This window comes from Brassica napus, chromosome C5 (genome assembly GCF_020379485.1).
Source record: "Brassica napus cultivar Da-Ae chromosome C5, Da-Ae, whole genome shotgun sequence".
NCBI classification, from domain to species: Eukaryota; Viridiplantae; Streptophyta; class Magnoliopsida; order Brassicales; family Brassicaceae; genus Brassica; species Brassica napus.
In genome coordinates, this window is record NC_063448.1 from 49039868 (window position 1) to 49059304 (window position 19437).

The 19437-nt window shown below is 37.2% G+C and overlaps 3 protein-coding genes and 1 pseudogene across 4 annotated transcripts; all 4 read right to left on the bottom strand.

Annotated features, from left to right (window-relative positions):
- Nucleotides 1–8493: 8493 nt before the first annotated feature.
- On the bottom strand, nucleotides 8494–10314 carry LOC125586967 (annotated as a pseudogene).
- Nucleotides 10315–10542: 228 nt separating this feature from the next.
- Nucleotides 10543–12619, bottom strand: LOC106381854 (cytochrome P450 72A13-like). The gene is made up of 5 exons (XM_013821792.3): nucleotides 12301–12619; nucleotides 11999–12216; nucleotides 11559–11806; nucleotides 11112–11481; nucleotides 10543–11042 (listed from the first exon to the last, which is right to left on the bottom strand). Exons 1-5 carry the CDS (start codon nucleotides 12575–12577, stop codon nucleotides 10617–10619), a joined length of 1539 nt encoding a protein of 512 aa, XP_013677246.2. The 5' UTR covers nucleotides 12578–12619; the 3' UTR covers nucleotides 10543–10616.
- A 1869-nt stretch (nucleotides 12620–14488) lies between these two features.
- Nucleotides 14489–16638, bottom strand: LOC106381855 (cytochrome P450 72A15). Its single transcript, XM_013821793.3, has 5 exons — nucleotides 16297–16638; nucleotides 15986–16203; nucleotides 15560–15807; nucleotides 15123–15492; nucleotides 14489–15044 (listed from the first exon to the last, which is right to left on the bottom strand). Exons 1-5 carry the CDS (start codon nucleotides 16571–16573, stop codon nucleotides 14619–14621), a joined length of 1539 nt encoding a protein of 512 aa, XP_013677247.1. The 5' UTR covers nucleotides 16574–16638; the 3' UTR covers nucleotides 14489–14618.
- A 525-nt stretch (nucleotides 16639–17163) lies between these two features.
- On the bottom strand, nucleotides 17164–19437 carry LOC106381856 (cytochrome P450 72A15-like). Of its 2 annotated transcripts, none has more exons than XM_022696969.2 (5): nucleotides 19025–19437; nucleotides 18735–18952; nucleotides 18417–18664; nucleotides 17952–18321; nucleotides 17164–17801 (listed from the first exon to the last, which is right to left on the bottom strand). In XM_022696969.2, exons 1-5 carry the CDS (start codon nucleotides 19299–19301, stop codon nucleotides 17367–17369), a joined length of 1548 nt encoding a protein of 515 aa, XP_022552690.1. In that variant the 5' UTR covers nucleotides 19302–19437; the 3' UTR covers nucleotides 17164–17366. The 2 variants fall into 2 exon arrangements, with proteins under 2 accessions (XP_022552690.1, XP_013677248.1); XM_013821794.3 differs by having other exon boundaries at nucleotides 17164–17792; nucleotides 19025–19431.

The window sequence follows — 19437 nt, forward strand, 5'->3', positions numbered from 1 at the left end:
GCACTCCAAGCGTTCTTTTGGTCACAACAGTAAACCCTAAACATCTTGGAGGTAAGCATTTCACTAAACTACCGGATTAAGTCACTAAAACTATATTATCTCTCATCATTCGTCGTAATTGTTTGTGTACTCATATAGAACGTAGGTGTGGTAATTCAAACTGAATTTTATTGAGACATCTTTACTGTTATTTGAGACCGTGGTATAACTCGTGCGCGATTTGAATCCTATTGTGGCATCGTTCACGTGCTGTATGGTAGTAATTAATTAATGTGTTGTGAACATGAATCATTGCTCTCACTTCGATGTCATCATCTCGAGTGTTTATGGATGCCGATGTCCAGCCTAGCAGGGATTATCTTGGCTGGTATGCATTTTGGTATTCAGTTAGATTTTTCATTGAACTACTATTTTGGTATCTCATGCGAACTCAGCACTGACATTTTTTGGTTTCCCCGTTTTCTCAGGTTGAGTTCCAACTCAAATATTGCTAACAAAATTAATACAGGCGTTGCTCAGTGAGTGTCCTATACACAGTTTCATCTATTTAGTTTTTCACCACTAATATCTAATCGCCTCTCATTGCAGATACCTCACGAGGATTAATGTTTATGATAAGAGTGAACAGACCGTTTTCGTGATTCTTGGTGACGCCGGCAGAGAGTTGACTGGGAAGCATGCATCAGAATTTGTTGCCAGATACTTTGAGGTAATTTTTAACCTGTCTATACATAGCTCCAAGTTAGTTGAACTTACGTATATTTTTCTTGAACGTTAGTGTAATGAGGGCGTAGAGGCTGATCAGTGCGTGCCGGTACCGCAGGCTCTACTCGATACAATAGGGCATACACATAAATTCATTGTGAAAGTCTTTGATCATAATTTGTTAGGAAAGACCCAAACCATTACTGTCACGAAGGTATTCCCACCAGAGACTCCGCATCATGTAGCTCTCTTGGAAGAACACTCTGTTCCATCAACATCTGATGATGTCTTGAAGTATGTACGTGAGGAATCTGGTCCTATCAGAGGTCTTGATGGTACTGTGGGTGAGAGGGTTAGAAAAGTCTCTGCTGGTATGGAATCAGATGAAGCCAAACGTCCCAAGAGTGGCTAATACAGCTTTAAGAATCCTCTTATGCCGTGATTGATTTTGCTGCAGTTTAAGTTCTGTTTTTATGTTTACCATTTCTATCTTCAGACTTTTGTTCATTGCATGCTTTCTATGTTTCTTTGAATACACTTCCCGTTTTATGGTTTTATATCTTTATAAGCAATTTATTCATTCTATTATGGTTAGTTTTATTTTCCCTTACTACTACGTATATATTCAGACTTTAAAATAAGAAAGGCACTAGGATCTGATTTTGTGATTATTACTGAACAACGTATATGTATGTGCTAACGTCTTTGAAATTACATCCAATGCTATAATTTTGATACCTATGTTTTGAAATCAGAATAATAGAGAAATATTCACAGATTACTATCCCAAATTGTGAATATTACATATAACTTCATCTCAACACAATTAAATTAAGAGGCTCACCGAACAATGGCTCATTCGAGCATATGTCGAAACAAAACTTGCTATCTTCACAAGCATCATTCCAAAACAATGCAAAGGTAATTGATTTATATTTAGTCCATTGTTCATAAAAATAATCTAAATACTCACTACTGCAGGAAAACTGGAACTAGCTTCCTCGTTAGCAACAAGTTTTTACTTCGACCGCTCAATCAAATACATCAAGCACTACAAAGGGCGAGTAACATGTCAAGCTCCATCAAGACGAACCCAAGCCATAGAGAGAAGAAATAAAATCTCAACCTCTTCATACTCATGCTATTCATGTCCCACCAATTTATGTATTATGCTTCTATTTATGTATAAGCGCACCCAACATTCCATCTTTTCCTTCACAAACAATCATAACTAATTATGTTAGACAGAAAATTAGTTTATATTATCACAAGGTTTCAATACTAAACACAATTTTTTAAAACTCAATTTCAGATTTATATAAAAAATTTAAAACTAATAAGGTAATAATTTTCTAGAAAATTCTAACTAACTATAATAACCCAATTAGATTATATGTAATGTATATTATTACCAGGTAATGTATAATTAAATTAGAAACCTATTACTCTAAAAATATAATAATTATTTATATACATTATAATCAAATATTTTTTATCTACAGCAATTATATTTTTAAATTAGAAACCTAAATATCTGTATTACCTAATAAAGGAAAATATTACTTAAAAGTCCTAATATTACTGAATTAAATAGGGATTTTTAAATGAAATTAATAAAATTATATATATATATATATATTTAACTAATGAAAACAATGTAGTGAATTAATACTGGTGATCATAATACCATTAAATTATTTCAACTATTTCATAAAGATATAAATTATTCAAAGCCTCAGATGAGAATATTAGCACCCGAAAATATAACCGCGCATATAACCATTTGCCAAAATATAACAATAGCTGAATCCAAAACATTAGAATACCAAGTTTAATTCAATTTAATCATATTATAGGCAAAAATCCGGGCGTAGCCCGGAAGATCTTCTAGTACATTTAATAATTTCTTTTGAAAAAATGTCACGTTGATACTAATTAAACTAGCTTGACGCGGATTTTTTGCATTTTAATCTCTTTTTGCCTCTTGCTTACTAATGTAGCATTCAGTTTTTCAATATATTTTATCTTCACTCTCTCCTCTTGTCTTGTTTACATTTATTTTCACGTTCTGTCGTTTGATTTGTTTTAGTTTTAGCTTGTGTAATAACTTAACCCTGCTCATTCTTCTTTCATTTTTTATTGATTGATATTTTTATCTCGCTTAGCTCTGTGTTGCCACTAATTTGCTAGAATCATTCTGCTTCGTATTCTTTTCATATTCATTAACTATTGTCTCCAATCTATTTAAATCCTAAAAATCATACGTGTTCTTTTGTTTATTAGATCACATATTAAATATTGTTGAAACTGTTTATTTATTCTAATAAATCTTTACGTTTATAACTAAGATGATATGGATAAAAGACTGATTATAATTTAGTTGAAATTAAAGTCTAAATTAGAAGTTATTAAATTTGCAATCCTTATTTTTGTCATCCAAGATAGCTTTAGTCAAATCAATTATATTGATTTAGAAAACCCATAAGCTATTTCAATCCCAAACAACAAAAAAACAAGCGCATTTGTTATTGACGATGCGACAGGTTTCCTTTACTATAAACATAATTGCTTGTCACAACTGTTAATAAACCCAAATGTGTTTACAAAAGCTAGCCATATAAGAGATTCATACTCATTTCTCTTTCTCTAGTCATCGCTATCATAATACAATCATCATATAAAAGATATATCTCTTGGTTCCATATATAACATGCAAAATGACTATTTTCTGCAGACTCCATGATCACTGAGTATTATAAATATCAAACTCTGTCAATGGTCTATTTATATGTTGAGGAAAGGCCTCGAAATGTAGCTTCCAAATAATGATTTCCAGGTCAACACATTGCATGTTAACCTCCACAATGGGATGAGCGGATCTGAAGATACCACTACATGTCGAGCTGAACGCAGCTACACATATGTTCCCTGCTTGTGCTTTTCATTCACAATCTGCAATTCTCCCAAAAACCAGAATCAATGTTAAATGAGGTAAAAGTTTTAGAGTCACAATAGACTTTGTATAGCCAAGCCCAATAAAAAGCACCCAACGTAGCATCTCCACTTGCCTATTTGTGCAGAAAATGACTTGATCATTATATAATAGCACCAATAAGTTATATGGAGAATGAGGTATGAATGCAAAGTAGACAAAGCAGTTAAAATCTTACTGATTATGAGAAATATAAGAAATTAATTCTCTTGAAATGGCGTATAACTGTCCAAAAGCATGACAGAAGTACTTGTTCCTGGTCTCACCAAACTTCCAATTCTAAATGTATATATAAATCTATTAGAGTTATTGCCAGCGCTCTGTTGCGATATTTGTTAGCTAAAATAATTCATCCAACATAATAGGAAAAAGAAACCAACGAAATTGTAAAGTTAACCATCAGCTGAGATGCTTTTGCTGTCCTGACACATTGCAACCTTACTGATTTCACTATCAAAAGCAACAAACTCAGCAGTCATATACATCTGAGACATTTATTTACAAACAGTTCCTAGCACAAAAAAACATATTATTATGTTACAGATGATAAGTTTGATGCATAAATACAGTTTATAATTTTTTTCAACTGAACATTTGTGCCTACTGAGTTACCTTACAACACCCACTGCATTATGATTTTGGCATGTTAAAGCTGAGAATCAACATTGGAGCTTGCATTAGCATTTGGAACATGAAATATAGCACCATCAATTTCAAGTGTTAATTCCATTGACAATAGCTGTGCAAAAGAACTCTGCTAGTAAGGTAATCGTGATTAGTAATTCTTTACATCTTAGTGTCGTGCAACTTTAAAACGATAGACACTTACAATCGACGACTCTCAAAGATGGACCGCAAACCATCTAATGATATGCTTACCTCGTCGTATAAGTAATCCATGTCATTTCCCTCCCACGGGTAACGTCCATGTCACTTCCCTCCCACGGGTAACGTTGCTGGTGCAGATCAATTCCCTCCACCTCTTCCTCGTCATTAGGATGCTCTGCAATATACCTCTGTAAGGTTCAAATTTATGTCGCTAGAATTATCAGAGAAAGAAATATAAAATATCCTCCAAATCTTCTGGAGCATCGACATTTTCTTTATTCAATGATCTTCATTCAACCTAACAACCATCAAAATAAAAAGAATGTGAGGTACATAATCTTCAAAATCCAAGTTTAATGAATGGAAGAAAAAAAACTCAAGAAGACAGAAAATGTCAAACACTCACTGGCTTCTTCTTCTTTTACTTCTTGGCTCCTGTAAATGAACTGTCAAAGCCATCATTATTTTCAGGAAAAAAGATTAAACAAAAGAACTGATGAAAAAGCACATAAACTCTTCTTGAATAATCAGGCAACGGATAGTATGTCTCTCGTGTGACTCAACTGAGTCCTCGATGGCATCCTGCACGACAAATGTCTTCTTCTTCTTCTTGGTTAGATCAAAGGGTGCAAACTAAGGATGATCAAAGAAAATTAAAACCACACAATCATGATTTATCAGGCAAAATAAAAGAACCAATGATGAATTTATTAAAGATGGGGAGATGTAGAGACTAAAGAAGATAAACTGATTCATGGAACTCAAAGAACCAATCTGTGTTTCTTAGATGAGTCATGAACATATGATTAAAAATTGAAAGCCCTAAACTTCCATTGAAGAGAACGCTTACAGACCAAAGAGGTCTATTGAGCCTTTTTTTAACGAAACTCATTTCAAAACGTGAGTTATAAAGTATTTATTAAATCATTAGATAAAAAAAATTAAGTGTGGATCCCACAGAGAAAACCGAAGAAGCAAAGGTTTCTGACCTTCATAAATATATATTAGTTTAGGCCATCAATGTACAAAGTATCCTTTAGTTTAGTGGTATAAATGTTGGTGTTTATGACTCAATAACCCGTATTTGAGCCATAGACTTGACACTTTTTTACATTTTTTAAAAATGTGATCCACTTACCTCCTGATGTGGAATGAAACAGCTGACTTATTATATTATAGATTTTTGAGATTTTCAAGTTTAGTTTTCAACATGACACATAAGTCAATCCAAACATTTTGTTTGACCTGACATAATATTCTTGAAGTTCTTTTAATACGGCTTTTGAAAAGCTAGATTGTGTCGCTTCACATATTCATTTTAGGGTAACAGTGAAGTATTTTTCAGATTTCCATTTGTAACAGATAAAAACAAAAATAAATCAACAAGTAGAGCAGAAAATTCTCTAGAATCGAGAGTAGTACCGTTTAATTTAAACACTGCAGAGGACAGGGCTTCACCACACGAAAAAGATAGCCTTTACTTAGATTGGCTGTATTCTGAAGTGGTAATTACATGAGCAGAAATATCTCCGCCGAGCAGATTTTATTTCTTGATTTGTTTGGTAGCCTTCAAAAAGAATCAACGAACCTAATTTATAGTTCAATATGAAAAACACATCCTTCTCTATATTATTATGCCAATGAGTTTGTGTCACCTATTACATCAAATAAAGGAGAGTATCTTTTAACGCATAACACCAAAACAACTTTTTCAATATTTTTAGACCAGAAAACAGAGGACCATAAGTTTAATATAAACAATTTTCTAAGATTCAGTCTGATATTGTCTTTTTATTATACCAAATAAATATGATAAGAGTTGATAAAAGAAGACAATAGAGGATGCTGCATCATATCCAAATAAATAATGCATGGTATAGTGGTCCAGTGGGAGTGTGGCACAAGAAGTTGCATGTGGGTAAGGGCACATTAACACTCGTGTATGTCTTTAGCTTGTCCAAAAGGCATATTCGTTTATTAAACAGAGAACCCACACAAATGCATAGTAAAGTTCTACTGAGAGAATCAAAACACATTAAGATGATGAAATCTTGACGTGACTAACAAGGAAACGTGGGGCTCTCGAATTGAAAGACGGTAGTTCACGGAGGTGAGGCATTGGGATAAGACAAGACTAGCTCTTCATCTTTCTATGTGATTGGTTGAGCTGTGACAAGGATGACTGATTGAAGAATCTTGGCGTTTGCAATCACATGCCTTAATACGACTAGAAAACAGGTCGTTGTGGATTTTCACGTGTTAGGTCTACTGCCACTCAAGAGTGTCGACTTCTCTTGTACAGCAAGACACAACAAACACAAGACTTTGCTCGGAATGAAAAGTGTTTAGCAGTTTGAAGAAATGAAAGACAGGAGCACACACGCAACTTTAACCAGTTCACTTCCGTTAACTAGGGTAGCTACGTCTAGCCGAGACTTTGCTCGGAATCCACTAGAATCGGTGATTACAACAAGGAGATACAAGTGACCCGCCTAATACCATTCACTAGTACTTAGACTCACTCTGTAACTCTCCATGTATCTAGAGAAAACGATTGTAACAAGTTTATGATAATGACAATCTTTTCTCTTATCAAGCTTTTCTATCCTACTCTCTCTTATTACCTCAATGCCTTTATATATAGATGTATGCATTAGGTTACTCGTGCTGCAGCACCTCCATGGTGACGTGTATCAAGCCGTTGGAGATGCTCTGTGATCTTATCCTCATTGCAAAGACTTATCAAGCTTTTCTATCCTACTCTCTCTTATTACCTCAATGCCTTTATATATAGATGTATGCATTAGGTTACTCGTGCTGCAGCACCTCCATGGTGACGTGTATCAAGCCGTTGGAGATGCTCTGTGATCTTATCCTCATTGCAAAGACTCTTGCTTTATTGACCATAAACAGACAAAGCCTTGTACGCTGAATAGCTGGCTCCTCTTCATCGTGTTTTGCTTTTGGCAAAACAGCCATTCAAGTAGTCCAATAAAGCAGGTTTACTTTAGTCTTGATTTACTTCTACTGCGGTAAGTCTCGAGTCATCGTTAGCCTTTAGGATTCAAACACTTGCGTGATCATCAAGTTAACATCTCCACATCGCGGTAAAAGGAAAAATCAGAAGAAGAGAAAACAATACGGGGTGTGTCACACCGCATTCAATATAATATTGTCGTTATGTGACTTACGTGGATGCTGAGCATCTCGAGTATGGATGCGGTCTTGAGGAAGTGCTTGAATACATAAATCATGTCGTATGTAAATCATCTTAAACTCCCTTCTAATCTAAGGACACTACAAGGATAAAAGAGACGTGAGTGAACTGAAAAGAAAGCTTTGAACAAAGTTCAAGGGAATAAGTAAATAATTAACCTCAAGCCTCAATAGAATGAACCTTTGGGGCCAGTATGGTCTGGTGAGGGCAATGAAAGTATCAGGTATAGACGGCGGAAAAGGCAGAAGAATATTTTGTGTAATGTTCCCGGAGAATGTGATCTTCTCAAGCTTAGAAGCTAATGTACTGATGGTATACTTTCCAAAGCGTGTGCATCTACACTTGAACATCTCAAAGCAACGGAGAATCTATACCTTTCTGGCTTCATCATGCCTTTTTATAAAACAGAGTCCTAACAGCTTCCAGAGTTGTAAGATGACTCAGAATTACGCTAAGAATGCTCTCAGGCAATTCAGTGAAGTTATCCCTTAGGTTCTCACTACATAGCTAGGCCCTCATGGAAGATGAAGAAATCGTCTCTATATGGGCTCGTTTTGACGTGGGATGCATTGATGTTATTTCCCTGATACAGCCATAAAGAAAAACATCAGAGAGAAATGCGAAAAACGTTAGTGAACGAAAAAAAAAAGAAACAATGTAGTTGTGATGTAATAAAAAAACATGCAGTTTAAAACTTCAAACATCATGCAAAATACCAAATCTCAAAAGCATATGAAAGAGACGTTTAAGATTAAAGAACAACTTAAGGACTCTTCAACTCGGCATGAACCTGTCTCATTCTTTCCACAGCTCTATCTGAAGACTCCAATATATTTTTTGAGCTGTCTTCATGTTTCCTCATCCGTTTCTCTTGCTTCCTCTTCCCAGGTTTCTTCCCATGGAATCCATGACAAAGTTTCTTAAACGCTTCTTTTTCAGTCAATATCCTGCCGCATTCATCCACCCTATCAATCCTAATATCCTTAAACGCATCTTTGAATCTGTCATCTTTACCATGATTGTCTCTAACATCTACATGAAGCTTGCTGCTGCTTTTCTCCTTGAAAATTCCTTGCTCTCTGAGAAGCTTTAACGCGCCAGATAATCCTGTACCGACGTCGACCTCACGCATCACTCCGTCTCTAACCCTAGAACGATCATGGGAACCATGATCAATCTCTTCATCATGTTTAGAACAAACCTCTTTTTATCATCTTTTATTGAAGAACCAAGATCCTGATGATTAGCTTCAAATCTTGAAGAAAGACCTTCGTAGAAGCAATATTAATAACCAGTTTCTTATTCTTCCTCATCGAATTCTTCTTCATATCAAATATTGAGATGAGACATTCTTATGAAAATCCCACCCAATTGTGCAATAATAATCCCTATAGAATCCAAACCCTAATTATTCTATATGCCTTGTGACATATATATAGAGACCACTAGAGAGATCTAGCTAGGTTACAATCCTAATACATATTGAGAAAGGAGGATGAGAGAAGAGGCAATTATATATACTTGAATATTGAAGAAGAATGGTTGAGAACTTCCGAGGTGGGTGGCTGCTGACTAGAAGAATTATTCTAAGTTTCTTGCGCCGCACGAGCGGAAGCCCTAAACTTTTATTGGTCAATCACTCAAGCACGTCCATATTGACTTTTCAACACCTAAATGGCCCAAAATTGAATCAAAATAATGAAAATATGAGGCTTTTAAATAAATAAAGCCCATTAAGACCCTTGGTGGTTTCTTTCTGTCTTGTTGGTTCTATTTGTTACTTTATGAATCAGCAGAACTAACTGAAGGTAAAGAATCTGAAATGTGACATAGTCCATAGATATCACAGGTGAAAGCATGTCATGGTTAAGTATCATCAGGGGCTGCTTAGAGATCAAATTTATAACACATAGTAGGTACCAACCACAGAGGAGGTGTTTAGAATCAATGTATATTGATAAGGTTTTAAGGATAGACACGAATGATTTATAACAAAAAAAAAGTTTTTAATTTTATTAAAAACACTCAAAGATATTACAAAATACTCAGAGATTCTTTATGACTTAGCTCACTCAACTCACTTGGTTTGGATCACAACACACTCCAAGCCTCCTTATTTATAGTACAAGGCCTAATCATATTTGATATCTTACATTACACACCAGACATGTCATATCTTAAATTACGCACCACAGATAGTTGGTGTTGATTCTTTTGACTAATATATGGCATACATAGTTGATGTTGAGAGGACGGTAAGGAGTGCGACGGCCCAGGTCCGAATTCAAAATTTTAACTTTTTGGTAAAATTAACATGTTTTTTATTAATCTTGAGTATCTTAGATGAGGATAAACCCTTTCTTTCAATATTGAGTCAGATCTATGCAAATGCTCACACTATTTCTTAAGAAAAAAGTGCATCCTATGGATAAACCCTTTCCTTCAATATGTAAATGAGATGAAAGCATAAGTCTATTTTTTATAAATAGAAATAAATTTTTAGCTAAATTTAGCTTTATATGTTTTAAGTAATTTTTTTTTAATGAAAAAGGTCTCATACAAAATCCTAAACCAGTTATATTAAATATCTATTTTTTAACTTTTAATTAAAACTTTTAATATACAAAAGACCTAATATATATATATATATATATTTGCCCAAGGGCCTTTACAATTCTTGGACCAGTCCTGAGTCTCATCAAGTTATGATAGTAGAACAATGGAATGTAACATTATCTGAAAGCCAGGAAAGATCTATAGTGAGTAGTTTGAGTTCTACTTCTACTATCTGGATATTATATGCTTGAAAAAAGTAAATTATGTTTAAATACTGGGGCCACATCCAGTGTTTTTATTGTCTTGTGGTTATGGAATTTATAGCTTGTGGAGGATAAGATGAGCACCAAACTGTGGGTGAAGGGTAAAGACATTGTAAGGAGCATGAACATAAGAAGGTGAAAACTCAAATGAGAATCTCTGTAGTATCAAAGCCATTGCCATCTTTGCCTCCAACATTGCAAAGTTCTGTCCTATGCATATCCTAGGTCCCCAAGCAAAGGGAATGAATGAGACTTGGCTCTTTGTTGCCTTTGAGACACCGTCTTTGAATCTATCAGGCTTGAAATCCCCTGCATCGTTTCCCCACAGGTTGGTATCTCGTTGGACTAGCATAACAGGTAGACTGATGTGAATGCCACCTGGCAGCGTCAGGTCGCCGAGCTTCATCTCTTTGTGGATGGCTCGTGTAAGCTGGATAACTGGAGGGTAGAGCCTAAGGACCTCATATAGTATCATCGTCATCTGTAATGGATTAAAAATATTCAACAAAACATAACGTCACATGAAGGTTTCTGATTTGGTATTACTTACAATTTTGAGATGGTTAAGACCTTCTGTATCAGGTTCTTTATCACCAAAAACTTGCTTCACTTCTTCTCGTGCTTTAGCCTGCCAGTCTTGGTGTTGGCTTAGCATAACCATTGTCCAGACAAGAAGTACTGAAGTTGTCTCTTGCCCGGCGAAGTAGAACAACTTGCACTCCTCTATCACATCCTCGATGCTCATTCCAGTTCCTTTAGCTTGTCCTAAATTTGATTCAAGAAGTGTGCCTAGCAAGTCATCGCTTGGTGCTTCACCAGCTTCTCTAGCCCTTAACCGTTTGTTAACTATCCCTCTCAGTATATCTTGGACTTCTCTGGCTGCAGCTTTCATCCTTCTATTACCCTTCGTTGGGTAGTATCTACGCAGTCCAAAGAACAACATGATTCCCATGTTTCCTAGTGGTTACAAGAAGAAGATTCAAGCAGGTTTTATTACCTGTATCCAGGGATGAAGATTCTCCGAAAAGCTTGTGTGAGAAGCTGTGCTAGTTCCGCTTGGAGCTCAAATATCCTCTGTCCTTCTTTGTAGCTGCTTCCAAAAGCAGTACGAGAGATCACATCTGCAGTCATACTCACAAGCCCTGGCCACACGTCCACCTCACATGATGAACCTTTCTCCGAGACTAACTTGTCCCATTTGCCAACAACCTCGCTGCAGCTCTGGTGGAACGCAGGTACCATGTTCTACACATAGAAGCAGAAGTGTCACAAAATTGTGTCAGCCAAATTATTAGGAGATCTGGGAGATTACGAAAGCGCTTAGAATATATTTAGATGTAATTGTTAGGAAATATAACTTATGGTTCCATGTTAGGAGATCTCCTAAAACAAATGATATACTAACCAATAAAAACCTATGAAAAATGAAGGCAAAACCTTGATCTTCTCAAGGTGGAAGGCCGGGTTGATGATTCTTCGGTGTTTAGCCCATTTATCACCATCATAACTAAACAGCCCAGTGGCTATGAGTCTGCTCAAAGGGAATGAATGTGGCTTCTGGCAATCATATATTTTGTTGAACACTTCCTTGATTTGCTCAGGATCCGTAATGGTGATGGTTGGTATAGGTCCACGCCATGTAAAGAATGTCTTTCCTGTTACACCCACATAGTGAATACAAAATTTGAAAACCTCTTGTCTAGACCATGTACTCTGCAGATAGGAATCAAGAAACATACCGTGAGTCTTGAGCATGTGCGAGGGGAAAGGCACAACACGTGGGACGATATCATCCGTTATTTTGATGGGTTTGGACCTTGCCTCCATTGACATGTTATTATCCCTTCTCACATCACCAACGAGTGGCGTGTAAGGACTACCGGAAAGGCCTTGTCTTCTCAGGTAACTTTCAAGCATCTTTGGTTTAAACCAAACCCAGTTTAGAGTTCTCCATACCCACCACAACACAGCAACTATAGCTACTGAAACTGTCACGGATGCAGCTGATGTTTCCATTTTTATTTCTCGGGAAAGAGAAGGAGAGATATGGATAATCTGCTGACATTCTTGGGATCTAAATATATATGGATGTGGTAATGACATCACCACTTATGTCATAGATAAGATATTTTTATATTTTGCGTCTCCGATAATGATTCTGTTGTGACCGTTTATCTTTTGCATTATTTGGAGCCTGAGTCATATGCCACGAGTAGGGATGTTAATATGGGCTCAACCTAACAGGGTTAGCCCTAACCTTGCAAACCCATTTGTAACCCTAACTCTCATTTTTTAAATAGGGTTTAAACAGGGTTGGTCCTAATAAGACCAGTGTTTAAAATCTAATCCTTTTATTTTGATTCACACAACTATTATACAATATTTAATAATGTTTTTCACCAAAAGAAACTTAGAGTCGAGTTTTCTCGCCTAAAACTAAACAACGAAATTTTCCGTCGAAACCGCAAAATCGAGTTTTCAACAAAAACAACAAAATCGAGTTTTCTCTCCAAAAACGCAAAATCGAGTTTTTCGTCAAAACTTTAAAATCGAGTTTTCCCGCCAAAATCGATTTTGCGGTTTTGGCGGAAAACTCGATTTTGCGGTTTTGGCGGAAAAACTCGATTTTGCGGTTTCGGCGGGAAAACTCGATTTTGCGGTTTCGGCGGGAAAACCCGATTTGCCGGTTTCGGCGGAAAACTCGTTTTTGATGTTTCGGCGGGAAAACGCGATTTTGTAGTTTTGGCGGAAAAACTCGATTTGCCGGTTTCGGGGGGAAAACTCGTTTTTTGCGGTTTTGGCGGGAAAACTCGATTTTGCGGTTTTGGCGGAAAAACTCAATTTTGCGGTTTTGAGGAGAAAAACTAGATTTTGCGGTTTCGGCGGAAAAGTTGATTTAGCTGTTTTGGCGGGAAAACGCGATTTTACAGTTTTGGCGGGAAAACTCGATTTTAAAGTTTTGACAGGAAAACTCGATTTTACGGTTTTTGCGGGAAAACTCGATTTTGCGGTTTTTGCGGGAAAACTTGATTTTGTGGTTTTGGTGGAAAAACTCAAATTAGGTTTTGGCGGAAAAAACACAATTTTTGTTTTTTGACGGAAAAACTTTATTCTTAGTTGTGGAGCAAAAACTCGATTTTGCGATTTTGGGAGGAAAACTTTTGATTTGATGCTCAACTAATTGGCGGAAAGAATCATATTATATCTTAATTTTTCTAGTTTTATCTTTAAAATTTAAGAACAAAAATAAATGAAATATTTTTTTCAATTAAATGAGTTAACCCTGGTACCAGCTCTAACTCTTGATTATAATAGGGTTAAAATAGAGCTAGGTTAATATAAGGCTGAGTTTATAATAAACAAAAGAGGGTTGAGCCCTAACCCTGTAGTTAACATAGTAGCCACGAGGCAACAAGAAGCAAATTTGGACTTGTGTGTAGATTGGCTATAACTTGCGTAGGAGAAAAGAGGCATCCTTGACGTCAACCTTTTCACATTTCTTTGTCACTCCATCAAAGGAAGAAAACATCAATCCACTAAAGTCTAAAAGTGATTGCAATTGTCTATGCAATGACGTATTTTTTTTCTCTTTTCTTTCTTAAAAAGCTATGGACTATTATTAATTTATTATATGAAACGTTTAGGACTTTGTCCACTAATTGGTTTTTCTAATGTCACATATCCTGCTAGATACTGTGAGTTTGGGGCATGTTTTATAAGGTTACAGGCATGAGACGTGGGATAATATGATCCGTTAGGCTGATGGGTTTGGTTCTTGCCTTCTTTAAAACTATGAAACTCCCTAAATCTCCAAAAAGAGACGTGTAAGGAGTTCCTGGTAGACCATGTCCTTTCAAGAAGGAGACACATTAAACAAGATTTTAATCTGAAGGTGGTAAATGTATTAGATGGTTTTAATCTGTGAGATGCTAGTTCTGTATTAAATACATTAAACAAGATTTATTTGAGTTTTGTACAATGATCTGGACTCAGTTTCATCTCTGTATTACAAGTTTCTTTGATAAGGACACAACAAAAGAGTGCATCCGTTAAAGGACTAGAGCTTGTGCAGGATAAGATGAGCACCAAACTGTGGGTGAATTGTGATGACTGTGTAAGGAGCATGAACGTAAGAAGGAGATAACTCGAAGGAGAATCTCTGCAGAATCAATGCCATTGCCATCTTTGCCTCCAATAGGGCAAAGTTCTGACCGATGCAGATCCTTGGTCCCCATGCAAAAGGAAAGAAGGAGACTTGGCTCTTCGTCGCCTTTGAGAGACCTTCTCTGAATCTTTCAGGCTTGAACTCTCCAGCATCGTCGCCCCACAGCTCGGTGTCACGTTGAACTAGCAGGATAGGTAGACTAATCTGAACTCCGCCCGGTAATGTCAGATCTCCTAGCTTCATCTCTTTGTGAATGGCTCTGCTCACTTGTGTCACTGGAGGATATAGCCTAAGAACCTCATACAAGATCATCGTCATCTACAAGGGATCATCAAATCATTCAGCCAAAAAAAAAAAACAAAGAGTACTTGAGTCACACGAAAGGTTTATACTTACAACTTTGAGCTGGTTAAGACCATCTGTATCAGGTATTTTATGGCCAAAGACTTGTTTCACTTCTTCTCTTGCCTTAGCTTGCCAATCTTGGTGTTGGCTTAGCAAAACCATTGTCCAAACTAGAAGTACTGAAGTTGTCTCTTGCCCGGCGAAATAGAACAGCTTGCATTCCTCTATCACATCCTCATTGCTCATTCCATTTCCTTTAACTTGTCCCAAATTAGATTCAAGAAGTATACCAAGCAAGTCATCGCTGGGTGCTTCACCAGCTTCTCTAGCCCTTAACCTCTTGTTAACTATCCCTCTCAGTATAGCATGGACTTCTCTGGCTTTTGCCTTCATCATTCTATTTTCCTTCGTTGGAAGATAACTGGGAGATTATGACAACATGGATCAAGAGTCAAGTTCTAAAGTCCTTGTAATAACATATTAATTACCTATATCCAGGAATGATGTGCTTTCTAAAAGCTTGTATGATGAGCTGAGCTAGTTCAGCTTGGAGCTCAAATATCCTCTGCCCTTCTTTGTAGCTGCTACCAAAAGCAGTACGAGAGATCACATCAGCAGTCATACTCACAAGCCCTGGCCACACGTCCACTTCACAGGACAGCCCTTTCTCGGAGACCAACTTGTCCCATTCGCCAACAACCTCGCTGCAGCTCTGGTGGAAAGCAGGTACCATGTTCTATACATATAAGCCCAAGTGTCACAAAATTGTGTCAGCCTAATTGTTAGGAGATCTCGGAGATTACAAAACCGCCTAGAATATTTTTCCATGTAACTATTAGAAAATATAACTTATGATACCTAACACAAATGATACACAAACCAATCAAAACTCTTCATGGAGCTACTACTAATACCTTGATCTTCTCAAGGTGGAAAGCAGGGTTGATGATTCTTCGGTGTTTCGCCCATTTATCACAATCATAGCTAGCAAGTCCAGTGCCTATCAACCTGGCCAAAGGGAAGGTATGTGTCTTCTGGAAATCATAAACTTTGTTGAACACTTCCTTGATTTGCTCAGGGTCCATTATGGTGATGGTTGGTATAGGTCCTAGCCATGTAAAGTAAGTTCTTCCTGTTCCATGCCAACCACATAAAGATTGAAAACGTTTTCTAGACAAAGAGGAATCAAGAAGTATTGAGATAACCAGGAAACATATATATATACCATGAGTTTTGAGCATTTTCAAGGGATAAGGCACGACACGTGGTGTGATATCATCCGTTAGTTTGATGGGTTTGGATCTTGCCTCTTTCAGCAAGCTAAAGTTCCTCTTCAAGTCGCCGACGAGAGGAGTGTAAGGACTACCGGAAAGACCTTGTCTTCTCAGGTAACTCTCAAGCATCTTTGGTTTAAACCAAACCCAGTTTAAAGTTCTCCATGCCCACCAGGACACAACAGCTATAGCTATTGAAAGTGTTGCTGATGCAATTGAAATCTCCATTTTCTCTCACAGAGAAAAGAGAGAGGTAGAGAGATGGATAAGTTGCTAACATTCTTGGTCTTTAAAAATTTAGACTTTCGGTGAAGATATTTGTGGGGGTGATGACATCACCCTGATGTCTTAAAAACTTTATTTTTGGTAATGTGTTAAATAGTATATATATTCTGTGGATTCTCAGCCAGTAGTTTTGTTTGGCTAATGATCTTTTACTGTACTTGGAGCCTTAAAGTCACATGCCACGAAGGTCCAAGAAGTACACATTTGGATTTGTGTCAAAGGTGACAAGAAGTGTATTCGTCGTCATAACTTGAGTGGTAGGTAAGGTGCGAACGTCGTCAACTTTTTTGACGTTTCTTTGTTAATAAAATCATCCATTCAAATTACTGTTTTGTTTTTGTTCTTTGAAACGTAATGATTAAATATTTTTGTTTTATCGAGAAATAAATAATAGAAATGTTAGAATCTTTCTCTGGTACAGATCTTAAATGTTTTTTCAGGTGATATTAGCGTAGCAAAAATTGGAATGGAAACCTATGGAGAGTAGAAACTTTTGAGTTTGAGTTCTTGTGTTTTATATCTAGAAGCTTTGATTAGGACCAAGCTAACGTGTGTTTTGCACGTTTATTCTCTCATATTGGGTCTTATTTTCACAACAGAGAATCTCTACTCAAAGGGTTTTAATATGTGAGACGACACTGTGTTCTGACTTGAATACATAATACCATAATGAGTTGTGTTATGACCTGGACCCGCTTCAGTGAATGATAAGGTCATTGGACTATATCACACAGAATTATAGCTTACGCAGGATCAGAGGAGCACCGAACTGTGGGTGAAGTGTGATGACAGCGTAAGGCGCATGAACATAGGAAGGAGATAGCTCAAAGGAGAATCTCTTTAGAATCAAAGCCAGAGCCATCTTTGTTTCCAACAGAGCAAAACTCTGACCAATACAGATCCTTGGTCCCCACGCAAAGGGAAAGAAAGACACTTTGCCGTTTGTTGCCTTTGAGACACCGTCTTTGAACCTCTCTGGCTTAAACTCCGCCGCTTCTTCGCCCCATAGCTGTGTGTCACGATGGACTAGAAGAATAGGTAGACTGATCTGAGCACCGCGTGGTAGTGTCAAGTCACCTAGCTTCATCTCTTTGTGAATGGCCCTGGTCAGCTGAGCTACTGGAGGGTATAGCCTAAGGACCTCATATAGTATCATTGTCATCTGCGAAGCCTCAAATTAATCAACAAAACACACACAAAAATTACTGAAGTCACTCATCCTACTACTACTCTCGCCTAAACATGCTTAACTGCGGCAAGAGTACGTAGTACTAAAAAAAAAGTTAAATCAGCTAACGGTTTTTGATTTGGTTCTACTTACAACTTTGAGCTGGTTCAGGCCTTCTGTATCAGGTTCTTTATCACCAAAAACTTGCTTCACTTCATCTCTTGCACGAGCTTGCCAGTCTTGGTGTTGGCTTAGCATAACCATTGTCCAGACCAGAAGTACTGAAGTTGTCTCTTGCCCGGCGAAATAGAACAACTTGCACTCCTCCATCACATCCGCAGTGCTCATTTCATTTCCTTTAGCTTGTCCCAAATTAGATTCAAGAAGTATACCAAGCAAGTCATCGCTTGGTGCTTCCCCAGCTTCTCTAGCTCTTAACCTTTTGTTGACTATCCCTCTCAGTATAACTTTGATTTCTCTAGCTGCTGCTTTGATCCTTCTATTACCCTTTGTTGGGAGATAACTATGCAAAAAATAAAACAGAGAATTTGACAAAACATGACTACCATCTTCAATGTGTTAGAAGCAGACAAGTTGAAGTGTTTTTTTTTTTATTACAGATATCCAGGGATGAAAGCTTTCAGAACAGCTAGTATAATGAGCTGAGCTAGTTCCCCTTGGAGCTCAAATATCCTCTGTCCTTCTTTGTAGCTGCTACCAAAAGCAGTACGAGAGATCACATCAGCAGTCATACTCACAAGCCCTGGCCACACGTCCACCTCACATGATGAACCTTTCTCCGATACTATCTTGTCCCATTTGCCAACAACCTCACTGCAGCTTTGGTGGAACGCAGGTACCATGTTCTACACATAGAAGCAGAAGGCATCAATACAACGTAACATACATAAAGTTAATGAAACAAGAAGCCTAAACCTTAATCTTCTCAAGGTGGAAAGCCGGATTGATGATTCTTCTGTGTTTTGCCCATTTCTCACCATCATAGTTAGCAAGTCCCTTGGCTATCACGTTACCTAAAGGGAAGGTATGTGGCTTCTGAAAATCATAAAATTTGTTGAACACTTCCTTGATTAGCTCAGGATCCATTATAGTTATGGTTGGTATAGTTCCAAGCCATGTAAAATAAGTCCTTCCTGTTTCAGCAGCATAACTAAGTTGAGATATTTTCTTGATCATCAGGCTAACAAGAAAACATTTTAACATACCATGAGTCTTGAGCATTTCTAAAGGAAAAGGTACGACACGTGTGGAGATATCATCAGTTAGTTTGATGGGTTTGGATCTTGCCTCCATCGCCATGCTAAAAGTCCTCTTCAAGTCGCCGATGAGTGGCGTGTAAGGACTACCGGAAAGACCTTGGCTTCTCAGGTAAATCTCAAGCTTCTTTGGTTTAAACCAAACCCAGTTTAAAGTTCCCCATGTCCACCACGAAACAACAACTATAGCTACTGAAACTGTTACTAACGCAGCTGATATCTCCATTTTTGTTCTCTCCCAGAGAAGAAAGGAGATAGAGAGATGGAGACTTTTAATGATTGAGAGTGTCGGTGAAGATATCACCGGTGCTTTACTTGGAGAGCTTCACAGTCACGTGCGACGTAGACGAAAGACGCAAGTT